A 13590-nucleotide genomic window follows, 5' to 3' on the forward strand; every position below is an offset into this window, starting at 1 on the left:
GAGCACTGTGGACTCAAACAATGATGGATCTGGACCAACCTTGGCACGAATATTCCATATGCTCAAATATGAACACAGATGGAGTTTAAGGGAAATAGACCTTGACATTTGGGAGTTGAAGTTGCTGGGATTTATAGTTCACCTACAATCAAAGAGCATTCTGAACTCCACCAATGATGGAATTGAACCAAACATGGCATACAGGACTTCCATGACCAACAGAAAAAACTGGAAAGGTTTGGTGGACATTGACCTTGAGTTTGGGAATTATAGTTCACCCACATTCAGATGGTACTGTGGACTCAAACAATGATGAATCTGGACCAACCTTGGCACGAATATTCCATATGCCCAAATATGAACACAGATGGAGTTTAAGGGAAATAGACCTTGACATTTGGGAGTTGTAGTTACTGGGATTTATAGTTCACTACAATTAAAGAGCATTCTGAAACCCACAAATGACAGAAATGGGGCAAATTCCCACACAGAACCCCCATGACCAACAGAAAATACTTAAGGCCATCCAGTCCAACTCTCTTCACCAGGGCAAGAAAATGTAATCAGAGCCCTCCAGACAAAGAGCCATCCAGCCACAGATATAGATCGATAGATATGATTCTCCCTCACACACACAGATATAGTATCATAGATTTGAAAGAAACCCTTAAAGAAGGACTATGATATGTTGCATATTCCAGAGTAGGCAGATCAGACACTCTCCACATCAACACTGACAAAGAAATACTGTTTACTCACAAGCATAAAAGAATTACATATATTAGAAACCAACACTTTCTCCTTACTTTATTTTCCAGATCACCAGACTGGGCCACAGCAATGCGTGGCAGGGGACAGCTAGTAAATAAATAAATAAATAAATAAAGTATTACGCCGAGTAGCCTAGGTCTCATATTGCACCATGATATTGTAGAGGGTTCACCTGGGTATGATGCTATGGGAACAGACATTGTGGTTAGTTCGCAGGGAGACTTGTTTCACATCAAAGTGCTGGTAAGTTTGTAATAATTTTCTTGTTGTACTAAGGTGGCTCAAAAATAATCATTGACACACGTAGGGCTACCTCCAAAACAAGCTGTTTTGAATAAATTATTATTTTACTTGAATAAGTCTTTGCTGAAGGGAGGAGAGAACGGTCTTAGGTAGTATTTTTGGAATTTTGGAAAGAAATGGCTGATATAAAAGACAACCACAGCTTTAATTTTCATGAATGATGAATGAAGTAAACTCTGCTATTTGCACTTCAATTGTTATACCCCTATTTATTTATATTGTCAGAAGTGAATTGATGGTACCGTTATAATGTATTTAAAAACACAAAGTTAAACACTTGGCATTATGCTAAATGTTCTTTGACCAGAAGATGGCCACTTGGAATGCCTAGCAAAACCCTCTTATAGTGACGAAGCAATGGGGATATTAGGAGGGGAGAGGCTGACTACCCACAAAAGATTACTACTGCCACATCAGCTCTAGATTATTAAATATGGTTTTCTGTGGGCGAGCCGTGACTACTGGATGGCAGGTGTTCCGTATCAGAAACTAGAGCTGATGTAGTCTCTCCAATACAATTTTCTGAATCAGCACCCCAAATTACCAAACCAAATCTAAAATTGACCAAAATCCAATTCGTAACCCTTTTGGTACTAATGTTGGAGAGTGGTCCCTGGTCAAAGTGGTCCTTGTCAAAAAAAGGTTGGGAACCACTACCTTATAGGAAGGGCAAGTTATACATGCAAAAAGAAAGAATGAAATAGATCAGTAAAGCTAGACTTCAGTGATCTTAGCTAAACCCCTCATTTGGTTTGCCAGTCTCATACTTTGGGCTCGGGTAATGCTAGATGAATAAGAAGTACCTTAAAACATTCACACTATGGTTACCTTCCATTGATTCTCTTTAAGGCCAGTTCTGACATTATTTTTGTTGTTGTTGTGTGAACAGACTCTGACAAGCCTATGACAGGGTTTTCTTGGCATGTTTTGTTCTAAATGGTTTGCCTTTGTTTTCATCTAGTGCTGAGAGAGTTTGATATGCCCAAAGTCATTCAATATGTTTCTATGGCTGAACAGCAATTTGAACCCTGATCCTCAGAGTCCTAGTCAGGCCCGTAGCCAGGATTTCGTTTCGGGGGGGGGGGGGGGGGGCTGATTTTTTTCAGGGGGGGTTTTGGGGGGGCTGAGTTTTGGGGGGGGCTGAGTCTGAGTGAAAGAGGGTCTAGCCTAGCAAACCTTTTGTATCATTACCCCAATACTCCCATGCATATGGGATATATTGAGTATGGTGATCAGATCATGATATGAATAAACATAACAGCCTAAATAATGCACCAGTAAGGCCTTTTCACGAACCACCATGAGAATTTCGGGGGGGGGGGGGGGCTGAAGCCCCTCGAGCCCTCCCCCCCCCCCCCCGGCTACATGCCTGGTCCTAGTCCAACACGAAAATCAGTAATACACTATGCTGACTCTTAATCTTCAAATTACATGCTCCCCAATACTATGGGAGTGTTACTAAATGTTAAACTCCATCATCACATTCATGATATAGCCTGTTGTTTAAACTCCCCCTGTCTACCTTCTGTTCTAGGAAGAATCCCTGTTCTTGTCCAAAGAGCGATGTTAGATTCTTACTTTTTGAAGGAACTAGAGGATGAACAGGTAAAAGTATCAGCCTTGCTTGTTTTGTCTCTTATTTGAATCCTGCCCAGCACACCTCATGACTGTTCAGCATTTGGTAGCACTGATGTAACAATGGGGGTTAAAGGAGAGTGCAAGGGGAGAGATAACAGAGGAAAGGAAAGTACAGAGGGCCACGATGGGAGCTTCACGGGGAGGAAAGAGAAAGCGCCAGCTCAATGGACACTCTGCCAGAATTTGGGTGAACTTGGATTCCTGATGTCCAAGGTTTAGGGTGGGCTTCGGGTTTCTACCCACGCCATGCACAGAGAGGTAAATTTCGCTTATGGCTCTGTATCTCAGCAGACACATCACCAATTTCAGCTCTACCACCACCACCAGCAGCAGCACCAGCAGGACTTCCTAGTTCCCAGATCCCATAGCACAGAACATGGCCCCAAGTAAATGAGGAAGGCATTGAGAAACCAAAGGGAATCACATTACTCCGTAGCACATCAGAAGGGGTTCAGTATCTACAACTGATCCACCTCTATTACTTACTTACTTTTACTTACTTAGGTGATCCCTTGTTGTCCTAATATGATGACCTTCCTAGTGTAGCGTCCTGGTGGTGGATACGTAGGTGACTGTGGAGTTCTATTCTTGATCCACGTATTCTTCAACAGTGAGAGCATTGGTTTCCAGGTGGAAGGTGGCCCCACCTCTATTAAAAGCAGCCAAAGTAGTATTCAAGCATTTGGAGTTCATCAGGCACCCTCAAACTCCAACCCTCCAGCTGTTTGAGAGCTCCAACTCCCAGAATTCTTGACCATTGAACAAGCTGGCTTGAGCTTCTGGGAGTTGAATGCCCAAACAGCTGGAGAGGCGAAGTTTGAGGATGCCTGAGCTAGGTGATGCCAAAGGAAGAAAGGCAGGAAATCTCTATTCCAACATTCTGTTCTCACTATAACCACCCAGAAGGCTTTGAAAGAAATGCACAAATGTATGTTCCTCAGAAGCTAGTATTGAAAAATGTATTGCCTCTGGTCTACAGGCAATATACGTATTTTAAAAAAATGGACACTACTTATTGAGAGCCTAACCTGCCATGCATTTGTCCAGTTTTCCATTAAATACATGGCACCCATAGAAATATTTCCATTTTCTATCTTGAACTTTCAGTTCATTAAGCAACAGTGAATGACAATGCTCTTATCGGCCTTTGATACCGTCGACCACGGTATCCTTCTGGGACGCCTCGCGGGAATGGGCCTCGGGGGTACTGCTCTGCAGTGGCTCCAGTCCTTCCTCAAGGGTCAATCCCAGAAGGTGTTGCTAGGGGACTCCTGCTCGACCCCACAGCCATTGTTCTGTGGAGTCCTGCAGGGTTCAGTACTGTCCCCTATGTAGTTTAACATATACATGAAGCCGTTGGGCGAGATCATCCGGAGTTTTGGGGTGCGGTGTCATCTGTACGCAGATGATGTCCAACTCTGTTACTCCTTCCCACCTGCTACTAAGGAGGCTGTTCAAGTCCTGAACCGGTGCTTGGCCGCTGTAATGGACTGGATGAGGGCCAACAGATTGAAACTAAATCCAGACAAGACAGAGGTCCTCCTGGTCAGTCGAAAGGCCGAACAGGGCATAGGGTTACAGCTTGTGCTCGACGGGGTTACACTCCCCCTAAAGGCGCAGGTTTGCAGCTTGGGAGTGATCCTGGACTCATCGCTGAGCCTGGAACCCCAGGTCTCGGCGGTGGTCAGGGGAGCTTTTGCACAATTAAAACTTGTGCCCCAGCGGCGCCCGTACCTTGGGAAGTCTGAATTGGCCACGGTGGTCCACGCTCTGGTTACATCCCGTTTAGACTACTGCAACGCTCTCTACGTGGGGTTGCCTCTGAAGACTGCCCGGAAGCTCCAATTAGTCCAACGAGCGGCAGCCAGATTACTAACAGGAGCAGGATACAGGGAGAATACTACTCCTCTGTTGCGCCAGCTCCACTGGCTGCCAATTAGCTTCCGAGCACAATTCAAAGTGCTGGTGTTAACCTATAAATCCCTAAACAACTCCAGCTCAGTTTACCTGTCTGAACGGATTCTCCCCTATGAACCATCAAGATTGTTAAGATCTTCTGGAGGGGCCCTGCTCTTGGTTCCACCATCCTCGCAAGCGTGTCTGGTGGGGACGAGGGACATGGCCTTTTCAGTGGTGGCCCCTCGGCTCTGGAACTCCCTTCCACTGGAGATTAGAACTGCCCCTTCTCTCCTGACTTTTAGAAAACTGGTGAAAACCTGGCTCTGGAAACTGGCATTTGACGAGTGAGTCAATAACTCATGACTACATGGATGGATGGTGATGAACTACGATTTTATTTTGACGACTTGGCCTATGTAATTATATGATTGTATTTTAGTATTTTAATGTTTTAGTGTATTATGGGATGTGATGTTTTTAAACTATTGTCTGTGATATTGTTGTTGTGAACCGGCCTGAGTCCCTCTGCGGAGGTGAGAAGCGGTATATAAAAGTTCTAAATAAATAAATAATAAATAAATAAATTATGAAATACAATTATTGAAAGGTGTGTGGGGGGGGGGGGGGGGGAATCATAAGGTTATCCAGTTCTATCATGTGCCCTGTTTTCATTTCTTCCTAAGCAAACCAATTCCAGATGGGCAGAAATTATTTCATGCAACATATACATCAGTCATTAATGTGTTGTGAGATAATTTGTTTGGATCATATTTTTTTTGTTTTATTTTTTCTCTACTTGTTTGTTAGATAGAAGAAACTCTCAGATTTAATAAGAATTGGAAACTTTCCGGGATACAGAAGATCCATTATAACGCTGTAGAAAACATACTGGGAGGCTTTGGCACAATCCCTGGCAAGCTGATCTGGCCCACCAGTCTCACCACTACTCCAGATGGTGACTTGGCAGTGAAAGACAGTGGCACGGGACACGTCCAGGTCTACAGTGCCGATGGCCAACCTAAGCTTAGGTTTCCTTATGGACCAGAACCAGTAAAGGGTCTAGGCGACATCACCTGCATGAAGAATGGTGTCTTACTTGTGACTAGTGGAACCAAAATCATCCAGCTCTTCACCAGAGATGGTGAACTGATTCATGAGCTGAAATCTCCCAAAGTAAACTGGCCTCATTCATATGGAATAGAAGTCTTGAAACACAACAGGATTGCAGTATCAGACTGGACCAATGGAGGAAAAATTAATGTCATTGGGGTAGACTGGAGAATGAATGCCATCCTGAAGACCCACTCCATTGAAGGATTCCATCGGCCAGTACGAGTGGCTGTCAATAAGGTATAGTAGGTTTCCCAGAAAATAAAAAGTTTCCTAAAAAATCTCCTTACTTGGTTGATAGAACAGAATGTATATGATCCTTGGGGAAAAAAATGGATCCTATATTAGTGGGGTAGTAAATCCATTCCTAGAATTTGGCAACTTAAAAGGTGATTTCCAAGGTACTGAATTTATTCAGAAGAGTCCTTTAAACTTTGGATTAAAAACTTGCATGGATTACATGCCTCTCTGACAGGAGAGATACAGGCCACCACTGGTCTCTGGTCTGTTTTGACACCGCTCCATACAGAGTTCAAAAAGGTCACCTTTTGGGACACCATCACCCAGAAATTGCAAGCTCTGTTCCTATGACTGCTTTTGGTCTCAGGCATTTGTTTGAGTTTTCATGTGAGGGACTTCAGCTGTATTATCAATTCCAACTAGGATAGGCCCATTGAAGCAATGGTGGGTTGGTAGGTCAACAGTAAAATACATTTTTTTACTGTTGGTCAGTTGAAACATTCACACCTAGCTCCAGCAGAGAAGAGCTCTTTGCCCCACCTCAGCCATTCCACAGATATATAAACCCATTGTCCTAATTCCAACAGACCTCATACCTCTGAGGATGCTTGCCATAGATGCAGGCGAAACATCAGGAGAAATGCCTCTAGAACATGGCCCTATAGCCCGAAAAAAACCCACAAGAACCTAGTGATTCCAGCCATGAAAGCCTTCGACAATACAGTAAAATACATTGATCAATAGGTTATTGTAGTTAGAAGTTACAACAGAAATGAGGCCAGTGCACTCTAGTTGCTTCTTTGCTGTCCGATCCAGCAATACAATTGACAGGGAAAAGAAGAACTAAGATTATCATTTATGAATGGCTTGGATAGAGTACCACACATATTTCAACTGAGCTTGTTTGTTAAATCGGACTATCACGGTTTCTACTTGTTTCCCTCCTGACAACTCACAGAATTAAACATAGAACAAAGGGCCCTTCCACACAGCCCTATAACCCAGAATATCAAGGCAGAAAAGCCTGATTCCAAAACCATGATTTTGGTTTCATAATAATAATAATAATAATAATAATAATAATAATAACAACAATAATAATAATTTAATAAAATTTATTTATTTATTTATTTCACGCATTTCTACCTTCTCAACCCCCGAGGGGGGACTCAGGGCGGCTTACAAAAGGCACAATTTGATGCCAACAACAGACAATAAGATAAAACATGTATCAACAGCAACTATAAACAATTAAAACAATCAAATTATACATCACAATCAATAAAAATCAATCTCATGTTCAACGTTTGCCAGCTCAGAATCCGTAAGTTCATTCCACATTTTCAAATCCTATCAATTCTAGTCGTCATTGTCCTTTGTCTATCTGCCAGATTACCCAAAGGCCTGATCCCATATCCATATTTTTAATTTCCTTCTAAAAGAGAGGAGGGATGTTGATGACCTAACTTCCCCGGGAAGTGAATTCCACAGGCGAGGGGCCACCACCAAGAAGGCCCTGCTCCTCGTCCCTACCAATCTCACTTGTGATAGAGGTGGGGCCGAGAGCAGAGCCTCCCCAGAAGATCTTAAACTCCGAGGCGGGATGTAGAAGGAGATGCGTTCGGACAGGTACGCTGGGCCGGAGCCGTATAGGGTTTTGTAGGTCAAAACCAGCACTTTGAATTGTGCTCGGAACTGGATCGGCAGCCAGTGGAGCTGACATAACAGAGGGGTGGTATGTTCCCTGTATGACGCTCCGGTGATTAATCTGGCCGCCGCCCGCTGGACTAATTGAAGTTTCCGAACAGTCTTCAAAGGCAACCCCACGTAAAGTGCGTTGCAGTAATCTATTCGGGATGTAACAAGAGCGTGGACCACTGTGGCCAGATCTGACTTCCTAAGGTACGGGCGCAAGTACAAGTTTTAATTGTTATAAAAAATTTCACTACCTCTGAGGATGCTTGCCATAGATGCAGGCGAAACGTCAGGAGAAATGCCTCTAGAACATGGCCATATAGCCCGAAAAAACCCACAAGAACCTAGTGATTCCAGCCATGAAAGCCTTCGACAATACATAGCCCCAGTTAATTTGGGCCCATAACCTAGGGAAGACCACCAAGGCCATCCAGTCCAAACCCCTGCTTTGCAAGGATAAAATATGTTTCCCTGAATTTCTTAGAGATGGAGTGAGACAGAAAGTGGGTGATTTAAAAAATGAGATGTCTTTTCTTATGTAGCACACATTATGATCACTCTGATTTGTTCTTGCCCCCAGGATGACGAGATGTTAGTCACAGAAGGCCAGCTTTTTGGAAGATTCCAAGGTTGCTGCATCAAAGTGATTGACAAGGAGCGTAGCGTGAAGCAGACCATCGGGCCTCACTATGGGAAAAAATTCACTTTTGAAAACCCCTCCGGAATCTGTGTGGACTGTCACGGAAACGTCCTTGTGTCTGACGAAGCACAAAACTGTGTTGTGCTGTTCAATCCAGACTCTTCCCTGAGTGCTGTTGTGATGAGCCAAGGCTTGCAAGGCCCAAGCGGCCTCTCCATACTGGACCATGGCTGGTTGCAGTTGCTGACTGCTACAACCACTGTGTTAAAATCTGTAGGTACAAATAAGCTCCGCAACAACTTGGTGTAGTAAGCAAATAAAACACCGATAAACACAGTTAAGAGAATGGTATTTTTCTCTAAATTAAGAATCACCTTTTAACTCACATACAGTAACAGCGCTCTATGCAGTAGGGCTGGGCGATTTCGTTTCGTTAATTCGTAATTCGGTAAAAATTCGTTATTTTTTTATAACGAAGTGATAACGAACCATTCTGGAGCAACTTCGTTTCGTAAATGCTTCGGATTCGTTATGTATTCGTTTCATTATCGGTTTGAGGTAGTTTCGTTATTATTTCCGCATGTCTGGGGCAAGTTTTATAGTTGTTTTTTGTTTAATTAGTGAAAAGAAATTATAATATCACACCAACAGTCAACAACAGAGGGAGAGGGAAGCTTCAGAAGTTCCCCCTGTCCCATTTGGAGGTTTTTTAGCGTATTGCGCGGTCGCGTCCGCCATTAACGAATCGATTCGTTATTGTTTCGTATTTGTTTCGTTAATGTTTCGTAATTTTTTAACATTTACGAAATTTCGTAAATATCGAACTTTTTAAAAGAAAATTTTCGGAATTCTTTTAAATATCGAAACGCAAAAACCCCCAAAAAACGAATCGATTTTAGAAACAAATTTTTCCGTTGTTATCCAGGCCTACTATGCAGTCATGCCGGCCACATGACCTTGGAGGTGTCTACGGACAACGTCAGCTCTTCGGCTTAGAAATGGAGATGAGCACCAACCCCCAGAGTTGGACACAACTGGACTTAATGTCAGGGGAAAACCTTTACCTTTACCTTTACAGTAGAAAGCAAATAAAGGGATTTCTCTAGGGTACTCCGTGCAAAACATTGATCCCATTTGGCCCAAAGGCTTATTTCTAAACTATAATTCACTTTTGCTTCTCTTGTTACTATTGAGGAAATATATCTACCTTTCAGTGTCTTGTCTTGTTGCTTCCTTGTGTTACAGATTGAATAACCCACTGATCTGATGTTCTGGCCTGGTAATCAGGTCAGAACTAAACTTTCCTATATATCATCCTATATCTTGATTCTGCTCCTGAAATATCTTGTCTACAAAATTACTGTCTTGGTCTGTACAACTGCTCCACACAGCTCTATATCCCAGAATATCAAGGCAGAAAATACCACAATATCTGCTTTGAACTGGGTTATCTGAGTCCACACTGCCATATATTCAGAGGCGGCCCTAGGTAATTTTCAACGGTAAGCAAACAGTATTTTGCCCCCCCCCCCCCCCACCAAACCAATCACTGATATATATTTTCTGTTCATCATGGGAGTTCTGTGTGCCATATTTGGTTCAATTCCATCATTGGTGGAGTTCAGAATGCTCTTTGATTGTAGGTGAACTATACATCCCAGTAACTACAATTTGCATATGTCAAGGTCTATTTTCCCCCAAGAACGCCTCAAGAGTGCCCCTGGGCAAAATCAACTATACTGCGAATGCTTACTTTGCGTAATGGGTTGAGCCGCCCCTGCATATATTCCAGTTCAAAGCAGAAAATGTGGGATTTTCTGCCTTGATATTCTGGATTATGTGGCTGTGTGGAAGGGTCATTTGTCTTCTATAATTTTACTGTTTGCCATTTTCTCTTACTCCACAAAAAGAAGTATATCCACCACAAAGTGGTCTGCTATCCAACCTTTGATTTTATAACGCTGGCATCACTTGTTTATTATGAGCACTTTTCACAAACACCTTCTCCCATGCTTTGCGTTGAAAGAGTAACTCACCTCTAATGGTACCTAAGCAAAGCTGTTTCTAGATTTTTGATCAGCTCCCTAATGCAATGTGCACGGTGACCGTCATAGCATTAATACTTTGGGCAGCAAAAGCCACTGAATCATACACTGCATCTGCTATATATTCTAGCACTTTACTAATTCTTGCCAATGCTTTCTGCAATTTATGAGAATTCAATGCGTCATATCATCATCATCACTATCGTTATAATTTGTAACAATTCTGCATTGATCTTCCTTCTCTAGTTGATCGATTTTCTGGAGCATTTCAGAAATACTGTGCTGGTACGGCTGTACCAGGAGCTCCAACTTCTTTTCCTTTCTATTGAGTGTTAGCATGTATTCCAAAGTTCCATGCATTTTGCAATAAGGTGGCTTCCCTTGATTTGCAATAACAGGGCCAATGACCCATCAATTATCATTATGTTCTCCAGTTCCGCCCCTTTTTTTGGGTTAAGGAGGGGAAAAGGCTCCCCCCGAAATTTTCATGGTGGTCCGCGAGAAGGCCTTACTGGTACATTATTTAAACTGATCTGATCACCATGCTCAATATATCCCATATGCATGGGGGTATTGGGGTAATGATACAAAAGGTTTGCTAGGGTAGACCCTCTTTCACTCAGACTCAGCCCCCCTGAAACAAAATCCTGGCTACGGGCCTGGACCACTCTCACAAGCACCATGTCAGACTACACAGAGAAGCCATTGAAATCCACGAGCATGTGGACAATTTCAACAGAAAGGAGGAAACCATGAAAATGAACAAAATCTGGCTACCAGTATTAAAAAACTCTAAAATTGCAACAGCACAACAACAGAGAGGAAACAAACAAGGACATCTAATCACCTCTCAACGAAGGATTGCTCCAGGCACTGCCAGGCCATTATATGCTAATCAAGGTGGTCAGTTGAAACATTCACACCTAGCTCCAGCAGACAAGAGTCCTTTGTCCCACCCTGGTCATTCCACAGATATATAAACCCTTTTTCCTAGTTCCAACAGACCTCACTACCTCTGAGGATGCTTGCCATAGATGCAGGCGAAACGGCAGGAGAGAATGCCTCTACACCATGGCCATGCAGCCCGAAAAACCTACAACAACAAAATACTGTTTAGCCACAAGCAGAAAGACATTACATATATTAGAAACCAACTCTTTCTCATTACTTTATTTTCCAGGTCACCGGACTGGGCCACAGCAACGCGTGGCAGGGGACGGCTAGTACTATTTAAATTTTTTTCCATTAAAAAAAGTTTCAATCCCCCCCCCCCCTTTTATTTCTGGTTATGGCCTTGTCCTCACCTTTGATTCATATCCCAGGTCTCTGAGGCTGGGTCTACACTGTTATATACTGTAATCCAGATTATCAAAGCAGAGGATCCAGACTAGTTGCTTTATATGAGTCTACACTGCTCTATAATCCAGTTCAAAGCAGATAAACTGGATTTTATATGACAGTGTAGAAGGGGGTCAGTTTTTCCATCCTTCCTTCCTTCCTTCCTTCCTTCCTTCCTTCCTTCCTTCCTTCCTTCCTTCCTTCCTCTCCCTCCTCCTCCCTCCTTCCTTCCTTCCTTCCTTGTGGTGGGAGAAAACTACAGAAGTCCACGCCTCCCCTCCTGTCCTTGAGAGCCAGGCGGTGCCTTTGCCAGCTTTTCCTTCCTGGGTTCCTCTCTCCCAATCAGGACTCTGGAAGGAGTTGGTGCCCCATATTTGGGCTCCTCCAGATCCGGATCAGCGTCATGTCGGGCTTCTTCTTTCCCCTCTGTCGCCGAGCTGGATCCCTGTCCCGAAGGTGTGCCCAGGTAATGCCCCCAAACCCCATTCCCCCCAATGCCTTTGCTTGGCAGTCCTTAAAGGTGCAGCAACACTGTGCAGAAGGAATGCAGCTTGCCACTACTTGAATTTCCAGGGCTAAACAGAGCACAAAGCTTTTAGCCTTGCCTGCCAGAGAGAACTCTCAGGATTCCCATAGCAGGGAAAGTTGCTGTAGATGCACTTTCTGCTCTTTCTCCCCCCTTTTGGGGGGTTGATCTTGATCTGAAACAGCTGTTCCAAGGCCCAGGCTTTTTTTTTTCTTGTTGTCTTTTCCTGTCTGCTAGCAAACCCAACTGGGAAAGTGCCAAGTTCCCATATGGTGTGGTTTTCCTATTAAAATTAGGGAAGGTTTTGCTTGTCCATTATGAACAATGGCTCCAAACCACAAGAAAGGGGATTCCATCTGAACATTAGGAAGAAATTACTGACTGTGAGAGACGTTCAGCAGTGGAACTCTCTGCTCCAGAGTGTGGTGGAGGCTCCTTCTTTGGAGGTTGTTAAGCTATCAGGGGTACTTTCAATGTGATTTTCCTGCTTCTTGACAGGGGGTTGGACTGGATGGCCCATGAGGTCTCTTCCAACTCTATGATTCTATTCTTCTAGGCTGTATGGCTATGTTCTAGCAGCATTTTCTCCTGACATTTCACCTGTATCTAGGAGCCCCTGGTGGCGCAGTGGGTTAAACCTCTATGCCGGCAGGACTGAAGATTGACAGGTCGTAGGTTCAAATCTGGGGAGAGGCGGATGAGCTCCCTCGATCAGCTCCAGCTCCTCATGCGGGGACATGATTTGTTTGTTTGTTTGTTTGTTTACAGCTTTTATATTCCGCCCTTCTCACCCTGCAGGGGACTCAGGGCGGATTACAATGTACACAGGCATGTAGCCGGGGGGGGGGGGGGCATGGGAGGCTTCAGCCCCCCCCCCCCCCCCAAATTCTCATGGTGGTTCGCGAAAAGGCCTTACTGGTGCATTATTTATACTTATGTTTATTCATATCATGATCTGATTACCCTACTCAATATATCCCATATGCATGGGGGTATTGGGGTAACGATACAAAAGGTTTGCTAGGGTAGACCCTCTTTCACTCGGACTCAGCCCCCCCCCCCCGAAAAAAACTCAGCCCCCCCCCCCCCTCGAATCGAAATCCTGGCTACGGGCCTGAGTGTACACATAAATGACAAATATTCAATGCCAATTTTGACATACAACATATACAGACATACACAGAGGCTATTTAACTTTTTCTGGCCGCCAGGGGAGCTGTCATTTTCATTGTCCATCTGCGACACTGATGAAGTACTTCCTCATTCCCGCACGCTTTTTGCTGGAGTGCTTGCTGGAGTCTTTTTTTTTATGACCTCATAAATTAGTTAATTTAGCCTCCCCACACTTTAAGGTGGTACCTAATTTTCCTACTTGACAGATGCAA

General features: G+C 43.8%; 1 protein-coding gene across 1 annotated transcript in view; it reads left to right on the top strand.

Annotated features, from left to right (window-relative positions):
• Positions 1-11967: 11967 nt before the first annotated feature.
• Positions 11968-13590, top strand: part of LOC132766567 (protein NipSnap homolog 3B-like) — a 12882-nt gene continuing 11259 nt past the window's right edge. The window contains exon 1 of the mRNA XM_060760909.2: positions 11968-12145. Within this exon, the coding sequence (XP_060616892.2) occupies positions 12083-12145 (63 nt within the window). The 5' untranslated portion in view covers positions 11968-12082. The remainder of the gene's footprint in view (positions 12146-13590) is intronic.

The sequence above is a fragment of the Anolis sagrei genome, chromosome 2 (assembly GCF_037176765.1).
Source record: "Anolis sagrei isolate rAnoSag1 chromosome 2, rAnoSag1.mat, whole genome shotgun sequence".
NCBI classification, from domain to species: Eukaryota; Metazoa; Chordata; class Lepidosauria; order Squamata; family Dactyloidae; genus Anolis; species Anolis sagrei.